We start from the raw sequence: 18,659 nt of genomic DNA on the forward strand, positions 1-18,659 counted from the left end.
GTGGCTATATTCATGTAGAAAACAGAAGAAGAAATGATTATTATAACTAAAGCTAGCAAAAATAAACTAGAATAAAAAACAGTACAGTAGTACAGTAGTGCATCCCGTGGATGCAGAGGTCGTTGTTTTATTAACTATATGGGATGCAAAATGCACTCTGTTTTAATCTCTGGACTCACATCTCGTCCGCCCTCTCCTCTCGGACCTCTATGACCAGGCTCTCCTCCAGGTCCTGGCTCACCCTGTAAAACAAATCACAAACGTATCACACAAACATACGTACTGTACATACATACTCCTTTCCTAGTATGTTTTGTATCTTTACTGCTGTACTGTACCATAGACAACAGAATGTCTCCCACGGGATCAATAAATGTCTATCTAAATGATCTATCTACAGCCCCCCATGTGGTGAGTTTCAACGCAAAGCCTTACTGTATATGGAGAAAGTGCTGTGTTCTGAAATAGGCATAAATACTAGATTTTGAACACACTGCCAGAGCATTGAGTGCACTTCTCCTGCCTGCCTGTGTGATGTATGTCTGTTGCTGGGTGCAGCTGCCTGCTTTGATCCACCATCGGACCACTGGGGCTCTTGCTGGGTGTGAATTAGTCACACACTCCACTTGAAAGGAGTAAATATTAACGTTTGAAACTAGCAGTTGCAGATAAACACAGCTAGACAGTACATAAGCAATCTATCCCCAGTACTGTGGGAGCAGAGACAGGTGGCTCAGGCCTGCTGCTCAGGAGGTTAAAGGTTAAAGTCCTACAATTTGTTCTCTGCATTTGACCCATCTCTATTGGAGCGGTGAGCCGCAGGCGTGCCGTCCTCGCCGGGAATCATTTGTAGTTGATCTGACCCCCCAATCCCAACCCTTGATGCTGAGTGCCAAGCAGGGAGACATCGGGTCCCATTTTTTACAGTCTTTGGTATGACTCGGGCCGGGGATTGAACCCCGACCTCCCAGCTTCAGGGCGGACAGTCTAACCACAAGGCCACTCAGAAGTAGATTGGCTCTAGTTGCATATTTGTAAACAGCCTGTTCATTTTAGGCAATAATATAGAGGTCATAAATTATTGTTTCTCTTTATTGTTATGTCCCAAACCGCCCCCTAAGGTCTTCCACTGCTGGCCTGCTCGCTTTGCCAAAAAAAATGGCAACTAAAAAATACGGGGAAGCAGCTTTTTGCTTCTACGGGCCGTCGGCATGGAACAAGCTCCCACTGTACCTTCGTCAGGCAGCCTCTGTAGACATTTTTAAAGCTCAGCTCAAGACCCACTTTTACAACATTGCTTTTAATTGATCTTTTATTTTTTATTTTTGTTATTCATGTCCTCACTGTATTGCATTACTGCTTGTTTTTAATGTTGTTGCCTTGCTTTTCTTTTATCCTCCATTTCTCTGTAAAGCACTTTGAGCTGCATTTCATGTCATGAAAGGTGCTATACAAATAAAGTTTTATTATTATTTATTATTAATCTCAATAAAAGTCACATCTATACAGCTGCTAGTAAATGACTAATTCCATATGGTCTGATATTTCACCACAGATACACACATTGACAGTAACGCATGCAGTGACAGGCTGTCACCCATCGGCATAACCTTGGACATGTACAACGTTTTTAATTTAGCAGTTTAGCGGAATTTAGACAAACTACTGTATGGTGCTGAAACGTGTGTGAAACGTGAAAATGGGTTGGGGGTGTCCATCATCGCCAATTTAGTTAAACAGCACGTTTTCTTGTTGCAAAGCAAGGCACACAGGGCCCTATGTTCTGAGTTCTGACCTGTGCTATCCCTTGGCACTACCCGCTATCCGTTAATTACGCATTACAGCCGCACTACCCACAATACATTATGCATATACATTATGTGTGTGTTGTGGTGATATCCCTAAAAAATTTATCTTGCCCACACACATTTGGGAAAGCACTTAGCGAATTATTCTAGAACCACCTGCTATGGCAAATCCATTTGGTAGAGCGTGCCTGCAGTGGACATGTTTGGAGTCTTGGCCGATTTAAATGGACATGTTTGGAGTCTTGGCCGATTTAAATGGACATGTTTGGAGTCTTGGCCGATTTAAATGGACATGTTTGGAGTCTTTGCCGATGTAAATGGACATGTTTGGAGTCTTTGCCGGCGCACGACATTTAGAGGTTCCCGGTGGAAGAAAGCCATGGCACGAATCCAGTCCAACCCAGTGGTACCTGGAAAGAATCCAGTCCAACCCAGTGGTACCTGGAAAGAATCCAGTCCAACCCAGTGGTACCTGGAAAGAATCCAGTCCAACCCAGTGGTACCTGGAAAGCGGTCTTTAAACAAATGATGATGATGCCTAATAAGATTGGTAGGGTCTTATTGGGGCCACTTACAACCTAGTGTGAGTGGTTAAGGTCTTATTAGGGCCTCTTACTCCCTAGTGTGAGTGGTTATGGTCTCATTAGGGCTACCTAATCCCTAGTTTGAGTGGTTAGGGTCTTATTAGGGCCTCTTACTCCCTAGTGTGAGTGGTTAAGGTCTTATCAGGGCCACTTACACCCTAGTGTGAGTGGTTAGGGTCTTATTAGGGCCACTTACTCCCTAGTGTGAGTGGTTAGGGTCTTATCAGGGCCTCTTACTCCCTAGTGTGAGTGGTTAGGGTCTTATCAGGGCCACTTACACCCTAGTGTGAGTGGTTAGGGTCTTATTAGGGCCACTTACTCCCTAGTGTGAGTGGTTCGGTCGACAGCAGAGGTCACGGCCAAAGCACATCATTTGGTTGGCGGAATAAGTATTCTCACTTTTCAGCATAAAACGACCATTACTCACAGGGTCTCCATCAGTTCCTTTGAGTCCTGGCATGCCCTTGTGCCCACAGTCTCCTCTGCCACCTCTGGGTCCTGCATTACCTTTGTCTCCTCTCTCACCCTATACAACACAACACAGCACAAGACAAGTCGGTTAGCCAAGAATGCTCCTACAGAAACTGCTTTAGAAGAGAGGAAGAGTGAGGGAGAGAGAGAGAGAGATCTATGAAGCACAATACACAATACTACTGGCAATGGTACGGGAGGTAGAATCAGAGGGTCCTCTGTCTCTCTCCACAGTCCCTGGCTCCTCTTGGTTTAGTGTAGAAGTGTCCTTGAACAAGACACTGACTTACCCCCTAATTGCTCTCGATTAGCAGGTTGATACCTTGCATGGGTGTGTTTAATTAATATCAAATATCTAAATTCTGAATCAAGCAACTTAAAAACTGTCTGGGGTGTTCACATAAGTCTGAGTGGACGAGGACATGACCAAAAGTATATTTCACATATCCCTTTAATTTGTGATAATGAAGGAGGTTTGTGATATTTAACTGTGTTATATAACTTTTTAATTTTGAAAATCTCTCCCAATTTACAGTAGTTGTTATGCCAATTACTTTTCATATAGTTTCTGTCACCGCTAAGCCCTACTCTTTGGTTTTGGGGAGGTTGTAGACAACCACATGTCTCCTGGCATCATGTGATTGTAGACAACCACATGATGCCACCAATCCGCCTCTATTCACCTGACCTGTGAGGCGCTTCGCCAGGAGGGCATACAATGTGCGTAGGAACATGCTACCCCTCCCAGTTCCGCTCACCGCTGAAAAGGCACCCGAAAAACAACCTGTGGGAGTCACAAGTACAGTGACAGAGATGGCCCTCCCCACCCAGTGTAGTGACAGTGCAGTGACAGAGATGGCCCTCCCCACCCAGTGTAGTGACAGTGCAGTGACAGAGATGGCCCTCCCCACCCAGTGTAGTGACAGTGCAGTGACAGAGATGGCCTCCCCAGTCCCCACCCGGCTTCCCAAATACCAATTACCAACATGGACATGTGTGTGTTTGCTGGAGTTCCACCGTGGAAGATTAGATGGAGAAAATGCATTTGGCATTGCTAATGAAAACCTTGGTGTTTATATTACCGATGGTCCTCTTGTGCCAGGATAGCTGAAGCCAGGTCTTCCTTGATCTCCCTGAATCACAGAGAGAGATAAACGGTCAAAACAAACACTTCACCGCACGGCGCACACCGAGTCATAAGAGTGAGAGACGAGCACACGTCGACTAACGTACCTTTGGTCCAGCCTGTCCAGGGTCTCCTCGTGGCCCAGCATCCCCGCCGTCACCTCGGGTTCCCTAAGATGAAGTCCAGCGTTATCTCATATGTTTTGTTAATGACATCAAATAGATAAGACTATTTCAACAACGTTTTGACCGGGTCAGGACGAGAGCCGAGTCCTGGAAATGTTTCCATTGTGCCGCAAAGAATGTCCAGTATAGAGGCCAATCAAAAAGGAACCAGGTGAATATTATTTTGACCTACGTTTTTCCCTGATTCTCCTGGAGATCCCGGAGGTCCCCTGGGCCCTGGCAGACCGTAGTCACCCTGCACGGCAAAGACAGGTCGTTTAGCGAAGGACATGTTGTATATGGGAGTGGTCCTGACTGAGGAGGACATGTTGTATGGGAGTGGTCTTCACTGAGGACCCTAAGAGTTTAGCGTCCGAGGCCTCCTTACCTTGGTTCCCTTGTTGCCTACTTCACCTGGAAGTCCTCTCAATCCCTCTGGCCCCATTTCTCCCTGAAACACAAAGACGACATGGAGACAGCCGTTATCGTGAGTGCATGCACGGTGTGTGTACTACTGTAAACCCATGCAGTACATCACAGACTGAACGAAAACCAATCCCATCCATCCCCTGAGCCCTCCTACAGTCACAAGTGGAAACTGGGTCCGAGATTAATATAAACAAATGAATCAATTTAATTGCGATGGGTTGCATTGTAAACACGTAAACACCAGGACATACGTTGACTCCCTTGGTTCCATCTGGTCCTTGAGCGCCCTTTGGCCCAAAGTCTCCTCGTCTCCCCTAAAAGAAACAATCACAACTTTAGCACATAATAGCGTATACCGTAACCTCTGTAAACTGCATTTAGTAGGTGGGTGAAATCTGCTCTTACTAGTTCTCCTTTGACTCCAGGGCCTCCAGCGGTACCCTATAAGGAAAGACAACACACAGGTATAAGCATCACACCACCTGCGCCCTAACCTTCATTTCCATAAAGTATCTTTGGGTGTTTTTGTGTTAACAAAGTAAGGCTTACTGGTTTTCCTTTCTGTCCAGGGAAGCCGGGCGAGCCAGAAGCTCCTCTCTCACTCTGTGGAAGAGACAAGAGACACCTGAGTTTAACCTCTGCACTTTGACCTCTGACTTTTAACCCTTTGTCCTCGCATCGGGTATAGCGTTATACAATGTTCTCCCCGGCTGAGAGGAACGATACAAGGATAACTGTGTTCAGCATTCTGGGGCTGGAAAGGTTACACATGTGACTTCCTGGTTTTACCTTCGGCCCCGCATCTCCAACCGGGCCGAGTGGACCTGACCGCCCTGCGCGACCGGGATCCCCCTGGACACACGCACACACACACACACACACACACACACACACACACACACACACACACAGTTAGACATCACAGTTAGACATCAAAGTTGAGTGACAATAAAGGTTCATGCGGGGGTGCGATGCATGGATGTTTGCGATTCTCGTACCTTCTCGCCATCAGAGCCGGCGAGACCACTCCCTCCGACATCTCCAGGGTGACCGTCAGGACCCTGTAACACGTCACACAGGCCTTCGTAAATAATACCATAGACAGTGTGACCTCATATATACAGTATTATTATGGCCATGATGTCAATATGTGTCAGACCATACAGTACATACCCTGTCGCCTGGGTCACCTTTGCACCCCGGGGCGCCAATCCGTCCGATTTTACCCTGAGATGAGGACGAGGAGAGGAAGGGGAGGGATGGGGTTGGGAGGGAGGGAGATTTTAAACACCAGTGAGTTACAGTACTTATACGTCCCGAGATGACGTGTATGATTATTAAAATGAACTCCAAACTCTATAACTAGGGTAGTCTACTTCCTGACTTTAGAAGAATGACTGACATAGAAACATAGCTTTTTCAGAAAACTGTCAGGATGTAGAAGACATTTTTTTAATCTGATCTCAGGTCAGAATGGATTATACACCTCTGTCAATCCCAGCGTAAAAGGTTCTTACCTTCTGCCCGTCTGTTCCGTTGCGCCCTCCGAGGCCGCCCACACCCTGGTTATAGGAGAAGGACATGGACCAATCAGAATTCACACTGACTGATGATGGCTCTCTATACAGACAGAGTATTCGTCGTATTTAGTCATTCGTGATTGGAGGAATTCTTACCTTCTTCCCCTCGTGTCCGATCTCTCCCTGTGGGCAGACACAAGGTCAAAGGTTATGTTACCGTTATCAATGTTCCACAATCAATCAATCGTTGATCAAATGATGATGAGAAAGCTACAACGTAATGAGACAGACAATTATTTACTCAAAAGAAAGATGGAAGTCGCTTAGCTTACCTTCTCACCCTTAAAACCTGGCTCTCCCTATGCAAAGGAACACATGAGAAGCACAATAGTATTATTACGGGTCAGTACTGTAATAAAACGAATCAATGAACGAGGAGATGATTAATGAGTGGGTTTTTACTTTGACACCAGGCTGACCGATAGGACCCTCGATACCGGGGTCTCCTGGGCGACCTCTCTCTCCTTTCAGACCTGGATCACCGTTGTCTCCTTTAGATCCCTGCGCAGAATCAGAACCAGCAGTTAGCAGCATGTCGATCAGCAACAGAGGAAGGTGAGGCTTCGTGTGCACATGTTTACTTTGGTGTGTATATCTGTGTGTGTCTGTGTGTACTGCTATAGCATGACTTGACTTTGTGTGTGTGTGTGTGTGTGTGTGTGTGTGTGTGTGTGTGTGTGTGTGTGTGTGTGTGTGTGTGTGTGTGTGTGTGTGTTTGTGTGTTTTGTGTGTTACAGTTTTTCACAATCACTTGAGGTATTTTTTTCAAGACCTTCAAACCAATTTTTTTTAATTTTTAAAATCGGTGATCGGTATTGGTCCCAAAACACCTGATGGGAGCATCTCTACTTTGAATGCAGGAGCTACCTCTGTGTCTCATTAGTTGTTGCTGTACATGTAGCATTGTTTTAATAAAAACGTGGTTTTCAGAAACATTAGGTTATAGAAGACGTTTTTAGAGTCCTCAGGTCTAAATGGGTTAAAAGACATTTAATTAAATGCCTCTAACTATCAATGAATACAACAGTTCAATACGATAACTGTATAACATTACTCCTATATTGTACGGTTTTATGGAAACTGATTCCACATTTAGATCATAAGAAGTACTTAAGGCAGACAATTTCTCTGCCTTTTAACACAAATGACAAACCGTTACTGATGATTGGTTTGGTCAAACCAATCATCAGTAACCATCATCACAATCATCCCTTAATATGAAAGGGATTGTGTCCTCTTGCAACAACATGGTAACAACATGAAGCAGGCAGGCAGCCAGCCCAATATCAGGCAGCCAGCTGTAGACTCAGTCAATGAGAAAGTGTTAAGTTATCAAAATGTAGTACGCATAAATATCAATTGTCAAAATGACAATATATCAGCATGACACATTCATTAGACTTGGGGAATGGAGAGAGATTATAGAGATGAGCGTGTGACGAAAATATGTTATGAATTACTATTCTTGACACCAAATTAATTTTATTGTATTTATTTGAAATAACTAATTATATATACCATTTTCTGTGTGACGAACCCAACAGCGGTGGTGACTGAATGTGTTCTTTGTTTCCCCTACAGAATTGAGATGAGACCAAATACCGGTGGTAGGAACTAGGGATGGAGTACTCAGGGCTTAACGAGGCTGTGGTCCATATGTTTTGGGCCAGAAATGACATCTGCTGTTTGATCGAAATACAGCAGCACGTAATTGAACGTGTTGATGTTGCTTGGCAATGTTGAAGCCATAACATAAGTCTTCCAATCGTAATAAACAGTATCTTGGATTCTGTCAAGGCTCCGGCCGGGTCTCTACAAGAGATTGACTTGGCGCTAACTTTTTCTTTTCTGTTGTAAAGGAATGCAGATAGACTGAAACAACAGTGGGTTGAGAATTCTGTTCAGTTTCAAGGTTCCTGCTGTGAATGATTCAAGTTTGATATTCTGTTGTGTACATTGACGGCAGGCCCTGGATTTGCCATTGCAGAAGATTCTTTCCACAATGTGAATAGAAACATCCACTGTGATGTGGATGTGAAGTTACGGAATGGTCCGATCAGTGTTGATTTCGTCGACTAAAACTAAACGAACAATGTTCGTCGACTACCTTTTTTCACTGACTGACATAAACTAAATGGAAACTAAATGAAAACTAAGTCATGATGACTAAAACTAAGACTCAATATAATCGACAATTTCATCAATAAATAAAAACTAGACTAGAATGTTAGGAAGGGACTGACAAGAGATGCAGTATTTAAGTCATTTTACACTTGGATGCATGCTGAAAATAGCAGATCAACAAGCTTGTGAGCTTGTTGTGAGATTGTAGATCGGCTATTTTCAGCAAAGCGTAAATTAAGTCATTACAACGGCATCGAGGCCAGCCAAAATACATGTTATTTTACTAAATCAACCATAGATTTAGTCCAACACTAAAACATTCCAGGGGACTAAAATGTGACTAAAACTAAAATCAAATTTTGCTGCCAAAAACAACACTGGGTCCAAACCACAAGAGAGGCTTGATGCTCTGAGGGCTCACAAACATTGGAACATTGGCTACATCTTGATCACATGGCTCCAGCCATAATGTGTGTGAGTTTTGGACAAAAGTGGAGTGTGTGCAGTGTTTCACACTACACCGAATTGTTCATGATTTGTGGCATTTTGTGCAAAAAGGGCCCCTCCTGCTAGCATGGAAAGCCAATAGTTGCCTATCAGAATGGAATCTAAAAACATGGGACAGATACATACACTATTGAGATAATGTGTAGTGATTTGCATGTAGTTTTGGACAAAATCTCAGTAGTAGCAAAAAAATAAAATACAAAATGGCGCACGCACAATGCAGTTTTATTACAAGTGCTGACCATTTTGAATGTTCTATCCAAGGTTTTGAACATTTTGAACAAAGGCTGAAGTGGTGGTGAAAAATGGAATGCACACCGCATGTGTGTGTGTGAGTGTGAGTGTGAGTGTGAGTGTGTGTGTGTGTGTGTGTGTGTGTGTGTGTGTGTGTGTGTGTGTGTGTGTGTGTGTGTGTGTGTGCATGCGACTCACTTTCTGTCCCCTGTGGCCTTTCGGACCATCAGGCCCTAATGTCTCCAAGCAGGACACCTTGTAACACTGTAGAAGAAATAATAATAACATTACATGACCAAAATATGCATGACGAAATATAGAAAGTAAACATGATGAAAACAAGAACAGATGATGTTCCATCTTACCTCTGTGTAAGCCATATGTTGCTGTCCGAAGAAAAGAAAAGAAAAGAAAAAATGTCAGATACAGAAAAAGTTATAAACAAAAGAGAGTCTACTCTATATTAATAGGCAGCATGTCACTATTAATCAGAGTTGGGGTCCGTTACTCTTAAAAGTAAGGCACTACATATTACATATTACTTTTGAAAAAAGTAATGCCTTACTTTACTTTATTACTCCCTGGAGAAAGTAACTAGTTACACTACTCGTTACATTACTTTTGCGTTACTCCATAACATTGCCTGTCACATTGTCACATAATTTACCACTTAACAAATCTTTATAATCCTAATAAGGAGGACATACACAAGATATGTCTTTATGCTCTTTACCAGGTTGTGGAGGAATAAAACAAAATTTGCCTTTCCAAAACGGTGGTTCTCTTGACCTTGTAAAACTTTTTCTATGCAAACTTCTAATCAATTATTCAATCAATCAAATCAAATATATTCAAATAAAAATAATGAGACTGAGAGAAATCAGTAGCCTATATGTTCACAGTGCTTTAGGATCCCTTTCTTTATGATGTGGAGTTCCCTGCTCCATTGCTCATTAAATGTAGTTTTAACATATTTAGTTTATTCATCTTTGCATTAACTAACTAGTACACATTCTACAACAAACAAACCGACCCTCCCACTGGCAGTGTTACCAGGTTTTGGAAGAGAAACAAGCAGTCATGTCTATGAAAACAAGCTCAAAATAGGCTATTATAAAACAAGCCCAAAGTCGCTTATAATAAGCGGACATGGCAACACCCCAGCGTCTGCTCTGTCTCTTTGACAGTGGGATACTGGCTCTCTGTGTGGAGCGGAGGAGTGCTGCTGCGGAGATTTTAATACCGAGACGACGTAAATGACAGTTATGAGCTTATGACACAAGCACTGTAGGATATATTACAAAAAAAAACGGAGGTTGAGGTGGGAGGAGGACAGGTGGGTCTAAAACCGGACGTCTGGCCACCCACGACAGTAACGAAAAGTGCTGTGCTGCTGCTCATCTGACACCGGTTTGACATGTTCTAGTCCGCGACTCCGCTAGTGCGTTGCCAGCGCACCATTACTGTTCATGTTCAACTCATCTCCGTTGTGTGCATTATTCTCCAAGTCCAAAGCAACACTGCTGAAAGCAGCCACATGACGCAATTAAGTAACGAGTAACTCAAGCGCTGCAGCGACCAGTAACTGTAGTGTGATTATCAAATTTGGAGGAGTAGTGTCGTTATATTACTCGTTACCGACCAAAGTAGTGTCGTTACAGTAACGAGATTTTCCGTTACTCGTTACACCCAACTCTGCTATTAATAGCATGTCACTATTAATAACTATTAACTAATTCGGCACCGTAATGGCCTTTTGACGCCTCCCGGTCCAAACGCACTCTGCGCCGAGCAGTGTTGATTTCGTCTACTAAAATTAAAACGAAAAATGTTCGTCGGATTGGACAGTCTGGCAATTATGGCAAATGCCAGAAGGCCTGGGCAGTCATGGGGCCGGGGCTGAGCCAAAACAAAAATAAAAAGTAATACAAAAAATACATAGTAGCGTCTTTGGGCCGTTGAAGACCACAAATGCCAGGGCCGGTTTTCTGTGCCAGTCCGTGGCTGCGCATTCTTCTTTTTGGCTCCAGACGAGCTTGATTTGCAGCTCATTTCTCTAAATGATATGATTCCCAGTTACAAAATGTAATGTTTTGGGTGAATGAAATCGAAGCACACAAGCAAAGAGTCTCGTCATGTTAATTAATAGACTGGGCAGCGGGCCCAGTACCTTTTTCAGACACCAGATGGGGGTGTCAGCGGTTAATGAGTTTTAATAGGCGACAATATCTTTTTATATATTTTTTAAACAAAATAGCCACACAACGCCACAAAGCCATGTTTTTATTTCATTTTTTTTTTCTTTTTCTTTTCATTATTTAGCTAGTTTTAGTTCCCCATAATGGCCATGGGTGACTGCCTGTGTGTTACCATGGTCTGGATGATGCGGTCGATGGTGTCCTTGTGGATGACGGCTCTGCCCGAGCTCAGGTCCACGGCCATGAACTCGCTCCTGTAGACCATGGCGGGCGAGTTGGCGATCTCCCTCAGGCCCGTCTCGTCAACGTTCCTGGACGCCGCCACCACGAACATCCTGATGCCCTCGTCGCGCGCCCTCTCCGCCGCCACCTTGATGCCCCCGCACGGGTTGCCCGTCACGTGGCCGTCGGTGATGACCACGGCGAATCGCAGCGCTTGGGGGTCGTGGGGAATGCGGTGCATCTCCTGGGTCATGTTGGTGATGGCGCAGTCGATGTAGGTACCCTTGCCCAGGTAGCGGATTCCCCTAACGCCCTGGGAATATTTAAAATGATGATGTTTTAGTATCCTATTGTGCTGAATATTGTGCTAAATTCCAATGGAAATATACTCGTATTTTAATCGAGGACTATAAGGCTGTGAGTAGTACTAGGCACTGCATGTACTGTACTGTGTGTAATTGTCTGCAAGGACAATACACTACTGCACATCATCATCACATCACAACACAAGGCAGAAACATACAGTACTAGAACTCTAACTCAATAAGTCACATATGGTGCAATTTCGTGGTCAACAGTCACGGTGAAGTTATTGATTAACAATCAAAACTTGAAGAATTCAATAACAACAATCAAAACTAGAAGAATTCATCGTAGTTTGAGAAATAATTCCATTTGAAGGATTTGTGTACGTAAGGAACCACGTGGCTCAACTATTATATACACGCCTCTAGGTTGCAAAAGGTTGCATTCCACTGCAACCAGAAATGTAAAGCCAAGGGATGTGAGCAAAGTATGTTTAAATCAGTGGTTCCCCCATTAATTAATATGTATTTAGCAGCGGACCCTCATCTGAAAATATTTTGTGCTGGGAGTGTGTGTGTGTGTGTGTGTGTGTGTGTGTGTGTGTGTGCCTCTGTCAGTCACGGTAGTCACCTGAATGAAGGCATCCTTGGCTCCTAGGCGGGCGAACACTTGCTGTTTCTGGGAGAAGTGCAGACCACCTATGGACCAACGGATATTAACCAAACCTTTGTAGTCAGCATCTTCTAGGCCCTGTGCAAACTGCACTGTGAAGTCCTACAACATAACAAGCACACACATACATACATAATTAATAAATGGGTCAGCTGACAGTATTGTAGCGCTGTCTCACATTAATTGACGTTAATCTCAATAATAAACACTGTTCTGTGCTGAGTTCAGTTAAATAAACCGCTGATGGGCGGTGATCCACCTGAACTGAAGCCACACCCACAGCTGTAGTTGTATGATAAAGGGGGAGGGGTTAGGGGAGGGGCTGATAGTGTGATGTCACTATATTACTGTTTTTTTTCATTGGCACGTTTGACTGTCAAGGTTTCAGCCTCCAGGAAGAAACCCTAAATACAAAGGGAAGACATCATTGCACATAACAACCGCACCGAGGGGTCTAATGAAGTACTGTCACATCTTTAAATGAGGTACCTTGATGCTCTCCACCAGCGCTCCAGGGGGTGACTCTTGGAGAGCGATGGTCTCTGACGTATCGATGGTGAAGTAAATATCTATGGGACACTCATGCTTTTCTGGAAGGGAGACAGGCAAGCACGCGCGCACACGCACACGCGCCCACACACACACACACACACACACACACACACACACACACACACACACACACACACACACACACACACACACACACACATCAATGCAACACTGCAAGAGATTCACACTGATAATCCACTTAAATGAAATTAAATGAATGAAATGCTCAGTGTCTTATTGCTGATAAACTGCAGACCATGGGTCCTTATGAACCGATTCAGGACGGGAACGTTGTTATACTTTAGCTATTGAAAAATAGCAGATATACAAGCTCATAGCGAGCTTGTTGATCTGCTATTTTTGAAAAATCGTGAAAATGTGGCACAAATCTTTGAATATATATTATTCTTTTTATTATATCAGAGCGAACGTTTTTAACTAAAATCTTTGCTTCTGGGGGGTCCCTGGAACAACATATTTTCAGATGGGGGTCGGCCGGCAATTACATAATATGATTTTTGGGGTCCTTGACATGAAATAGTTTGAAAACATTTCATGTCACTTTTTTAAACGTGTTTTTTCAGGAAAAAAACATGATTTAGAAGACATTTGTAGAATCTGGTCTCAGGTCTAAAATGGATTAATTAGACAGAATCCCCTAATGAGAGGGACATGAAACATGCTGCTGTGTCCACTCACTGGCACAGTCGGTGGCCTGGCCGTGCGTCAGGGTTCCAAACAGGAGGCACAGCGCGGCGACCTCGAACCCCAGCATCTTCCTCTTCTCCTGCCTGAGTGACACATAGGGGTAAAACAGCACACTCTTCTGTCAGGAGGGAGGCATTACATCACATTACATCCATCTATCCACCTGTTGCTTCATTTACCATTTCAGCTTTTCTCAAAAATAGGACAGGATACACTGCAAATTAAAGTAGGCTACGAACCCGTTTTCAAACTAACTTCATATAATTAATTGGTTCTCACTAATACTCACTTTCAAAATGACCAGCTCAAGAAGATATACCCACCAGAAAAAAATATGATCCCATTGCTGAAATGTGTTAAAAAATATGCTCCCATTGCTGAAATGTATTTAAAAGTGTCACTTTATCTTACAGCAAGACGCTTGGAATGGGGAAATAGAGGGAAAATGGAATTGGTATAGGGTGTTTTTTGTATATAACTTTGTAATGCTACATCACAACAAATTCCAAAATGTTTTTTTATATTTAAATTAAATATATGTTTAGGACCATGCCATGCTGTGATCTACCTGCACAGCTTTTGTGATCTACTGGTAGATCACGATCTACCTTTTGGGCACCCCTGAATTCTACTTGGTCTGTGTCTCATTGGAGGGCTGTGAACACTCCAGTGACATCAACATTAAGCTTCATTCATTCATTCATTCATTCATTCATTCATTCATTCATTCATTCATTCATTCATTCATTCATTCATGTCTTCCATATAGCATGCTTTAACTTGAGGAATAGAAAGCCTGCAATTTCTATTAGTTGGGATTCCCCATCGATGATGTCACACTCACACCCACTGATAGGAACATTTCGGAATTATTCACAGCCCTCCTCTGAGACACACAGTGAGTAGACAGGTTTCTGAACTGTCCACAGCCCTCCTCTGAGACACAGAGTGAGTAGACGGGTTTCGGAACTGTCCACAGCCCTCCTCTGAGACACAGAGTGAGTAGACAGGTTTCTGAACTGTCCACAGCCCTCCTCTGAGACACACAGTGAGTAGACAGGTTTCTGAACTGTCCACAGCCCTCCTCTGAGACACAGTGAGTAGACAGGTTTCTGAACTGTCCACAGCCCTCCTCTGAGACACACAGTGAGTAGACAGTTTTCTGAACTGTCCACAGCCCTCCTCTGAGACACACAGTGAGTAGACAGGTTTCTGAACTGTCCACAGCCCTCCTCTGAGACACAGAGTGAGTAGACAACATTGTTACCATATTATAATGAGCATTATGTATCTAATGTCATCTCACCATCATGTCTGATAGTTGACTGGCAAAGCAATGCACAAGAAATGGCAAAAAAAAGAACACATGTGCGCCTACTGGCTCTGATCTGGTAAGTTCATAAATTCACCTCTTCAGTATGAGTCATGTCTAGCTGAGTTGGACGTCCACACCTGGCATCAGTTTGGGCTAAACTAAGCAGTACAACCAAAGGCCATTTTGTCAAGTGGGAGCAAACGAGCAAACATTACATAACAGAGTTATGTAATGCATAAGAAAGCATCAAAACTCTTTTTCTTTTTTTACAGTCTTGTAGTAGCTAAATTAACACTGAGGATTTCACTGTGAATTAAGCCTTTTCTTACTATATGCTGCAAAGATGGGCACAAAGAAATAGTCTATAGGACTACATCACTCAAACACATTTGTTGAAGACCATTTTCAAAACTATCACACAATAAAACAAAAGCAGATGAGACCCACACTATGGCATATATGTAGGCCTAGAGATTATGAGAACAGTTCCACTGCTGAACCGTAATGTTAGTTTGCGATGTCAAGGCCAAAGCCAATTGGCTGAAAGCACACTTTTCCAATCAAGATGGAAAAGTCATGTAGGCGTAGCGTAGGGATACATGACCAAGCTAAAGTCATGTAGGCGTAGGGATACACGATACATGACCAAGCTAATGTTGAGGTCATTTCAATTAGTCTATACTTTTGAGATGTGTTTCAACCCACTTCAAAGGGCCTCAGCATGCTGTTGTTCTCTGATGTCTGATGTGGTGGTGCACGGGCTGCGACTGGCTTTTATCCTACTGACTGCACTTCCCACACAGACAATGTTCTTCATCTACCTGCCAAATGGAACCAAATGGACCGGCTAACGGGTCCATTTGGTTCCATTTGTACACTCTCATTAACATTGATTTTACAATTATGAATTTGGGGTCCCAGAGATTAGAAATGCCATTAAATGGGGGTCCGTAGACTATAATGCATGTCAAACTGGGGGTCCTTTAAATTAAATGGGTTGAGAATCACTGCTAGAGCCGTAGAAATCTTCTCTTATGGGGGTCCTTGGGATGTATTTTCAAATGGGGGTCCGCGGGTCTAATGAGTATCATTTTGGGGGTCCTTGAAATGAAGACGTTTTGGAACCACTGGCCTAATCTATCCTGTCATTTCATTGGTAGGCCAGGCCATCTCCTAATCTATCCTGTCATATCATTGGTAGGCCAGGCCATGTCCTAATCTATCCTGTCATATCATTGGTAGGCCAGGCCATGTCCTAATCTATCCTGTCATTTCATTGGTAGACCAGGCCATCTCCTAATCTATCCTGTCATATCATTGGTAGGCCAGGCCATCTCCTAATCTATCCTGTCATATCATTGGTAGGCCAGGCGGCGGCCATCTCCTAATCTATCCTGTCATATCATTGGTAGGCCAGGCCATCTCCTAATCTATCCTGTCATATCATTGGTAGAACAGGCCATCTCCTAATCTATCCCGTCATATCATTGGTAGGCCAGTCCATCTCCTAATCTATCCTGTCATATCATTGGTAGGCCAGGCCATCTCCTAATCTATCCTGTCATATCATTGGTAGACCAGGCCATCTCCTAATCTATCCTGTCATATCATTGGTAGGCCAGGCCATCTCCTAATCTATCCTGTCATATCATTGGTAGGCCAGGCCATCTCCTAATCTATCCTGTCATATCATTGGTAGAACAGGCCATCTCCTAATCTATCCTGTCATATCATTGGTAGGCCAGGCCATCTCCTAATCTATCCTGTCATATCATTGGTAGGCCGGGCCATCTCCTAATCTATCCTGTCATGTCATTGGTAGGGCCAGACCATGTCTTATTGGACAACGAGATACGGCCCAGACAGATGTCTGGCCACCAGCCAACAATCTCCCAGTAGTGGTGGAATAAAGCACTCAAATGTTTTACCGGTATACTTAAGTAAAACTTGAGCTACATCGATACAAACTACTCCATTACAAAGTAAAAGTCGGGGATTCTACTTGAGTAAAAGTACAAAAGTATTGGCATCACAATGTACTTAAAGTATCAAAAGTAAAATTTATTTTGTATTATACTTATTGTGCACAATGTCCCATTTCAGATTTTCAAATGTATAAAAAAATCTTTTGAAAATAGTAGATCTACAAGTAGCTCACAATGCGTTGCATCGGCTATTTTCAAATGGTCGAAATAGTAACTTTTCAAAGAAATGTATAGTGTACTAGTAAAAGTACAATAGTTGCCTCTGAGATGTAGTGGAGTAGAAGTAATGGTACTGGAAATTGGAAATACTATGTAATGTACAACTACCTCCAAATTGTACTTAAGTACAGTACATAAGTAAATGTAGGCGGCTACTTTATAATAATCCACTGCAATCTTTAGCACTTTACTATGCTTCCCTCTAGTGGACAGCCCGCGCAATGGCTCATTAGGTTGCGGAGGTACCGAATTCAGTCACTCACACTCATCAACCCGACAGACAGACAGCTGAGCGAGGACAGAATACTAAAAACTCAAAACGGAAATTTTCAGGAGTTCTCCTCATGCTTAAAAATATATTGCGTAAAATTCATGTCACTAGCAGGTTGCATGCATAATTTCGGACATAATAAGCCACTAACAACTGAACAACACTGGACTATCAAAGGCTGTTACTTGTACCTCAAGTGTTATTCCAATTTTATGTGGAAATTCACACTGCAGTGAAAAGTGAAGTCAGACTATAGCGTGCGCGCCTGGCTGGAGAGCGCGAGACACGCGCGCATGCATGGGGCACAGATGAGAAGAACTATGCTGCTGCTGTGCGTAAAAAGTGTTGCTTGTCTTACCCGAACTCTTTTTGAGGACTTCAGAACAGTCTGTCGAGTTACTATAGTCCGTGGATCTTCTTCACTGCCTCATCTCCGAGGGAACGGGCGAGAAATGAAAAACGGGGCTGGCTGGAAAAGGGAATTAAAAAGTCCTGGATGCTTCTAATTCCCGCAGAAGAACAGTCGGTTCGCTCCGCTTCTCCTCTCCCGTTCCGTCCCGTTCCAGCCCTGCTGCGAAGAACCTGCGCGCGAGATCCCTCCTCTCCTCCTCCATGCACGCGCGCCCCGGCGCCTCGCCTCGCCTGCCGTGTCTGGCCTGTCCGCTAGGAGGCGCCGTGGATCCGTAGGACGATGTGCGCGTCCGTGTGCGCGTGCATGAGAGGGGAGGAGGGGGGGCGAGAGAGAGAGGAGAGAGAGAAAGAGATTTAGTGAATTTTGTGAGTTTGATATTTGTATCAGGCTTTACTAGATTCCATTAGAAAGCCTTTGACCGGCCTGGCCTCTCTCTCCCCCTTTCCTGTCAAACTACTGTAAATATATCAATAAAAAAAGGCAAAAAGCCACAAAATATATTTAAAAAAAAAGCCTTTGACCTTTGACCTGGGTTGACCACGCAAAAAAGGGGTGAAATCCCCCAAAAGCAGGAGAAATGCTGACGCAGCAGTCGTGCAAATAAAAGGAGTCTCCTGCTAAATGCAGGAGGTATAAGGTAGCTCTGGTCCATAGCTCTAATGCGTTTCATTTAGAGCTATATGTTACTCTCAACTTCCGCCGCTCGCATGAATGCAGACCAGCCTCTCCCCTCTTTAGCGTAATTAAAAAGAACGGTTTTACTACTCACCAA

The 18,659-nt window shown here is 43.7% G+C and overlaps 1 protein-coding gene across 4 annotated transcripts in view; it reads right to left on the minus strand.

Moving 5' to 3' along the window:
• Window positions 1-18,071, minus strand: part of LOC308324862 (collagen alpha-2(VI) chain-like) — a 30,810-nt gene extending 12,739 nt beyond the window's left edge. For 3 of the 4 annotated variants that reach the window (XR_013964972.1, XR_013964973.1, XM_080777186.1), the window contains exons 1-23: window positions 17,834-18,070; window positions 13,677-13,768; window positions 12,915-13,015; window positions 12,384-12,527; window positions 11,398-11,760; window positions 9,393-9,413; window positions 9,226-9,291; window positions 6,565-6,663; window positions 6,435-6,461; window positions 6,259-6,285; window positions 6,100-6,144; window positions 5,756-5,809; window positions 5,581-5,643; window positions 5,372-5,434; window positions 5,132-5,185; window positions 4,988-5,023; window positions 4,834-4,896; window positions 4,542-4,604; window positions 4,347-4,409; window positions 4,097-4,159; window positions 3,946-3,996; window positions 2,820-2,918; window positions 180-242 (exon numbers count right to left, since the gene is read on the minus strand). Coding sequence is in view for 2 of the 4 variants with exons in the window: in XM_080777186.1 (XP_080633312.1) it covers window positions 180-242; window positions 2,820-2,918; window positions 3,946-3,996; window positions 4,097-4,159; window positions 4,347-4,409; window positions 4,542-4,604; window positions 4,834-4,896; window positions 4,988-5,023; window positions 5,132-5,185; window positions 5,372-5,434; window positions 5,581-5,643; window positions 5,756-5,809; window positions 6,100-6,144; window positions 6,259-6,285; window positions 6,435-6,461; window positions 6,565-6,663; window positions 9,226-9,291; window positions 9,393-9,413; window positions 11,398-11,760; window positions 12,384-12,527; window positions 12,915-13,015; window positions 13,677-13,752 (1,704 nt within the window). In the remaining 2 variants the exon portion in view is untranslated. Of the gene's footprint in view, window positions 1-179; window positions 243-2,819; window positions 2,919-3,945; window positions 3,997-4,096; window positions 4,160-4,346; window positions 4,410-4,541; window positions 4,605-4,833; window positions 4,897-4,987; window positions 5,024-5,131; window positions 5,186-5,371; window positions 5,435-5,580; window positions 5,644-5,755; window positions 5,810-6,099; window positions 6,145-6,258; window positions 6,286-6,434; window positions 6,462-6,564; window positions 6,664-9,225; window positions 9,292-9,392; window positions 9,414-11,397; window positions 11,761-12,383; window positions 12,528-12,914; window positions 13,016-13,676; window positions 13,769-17,833 lie in introns of all 4 variants that reach the window. The other variant, XM_080777187.1, reaches the window with a different exon arrangement.
• Between the last annotated feature and the right edge of the window lie 588 nt (window positions 18,072-18,659).

This window comes from Protomyctophum bolini (assembly GCF_963924005.1).
Source record: "Protomyctophum bolini genome assembly, chromosome: 12".
NCBI lineage: Eukaryota > Metazoa > Chordata > Actinopteri > Myctophiformes > Myctophidae > Protomyctophum > Protomyctophum bolini.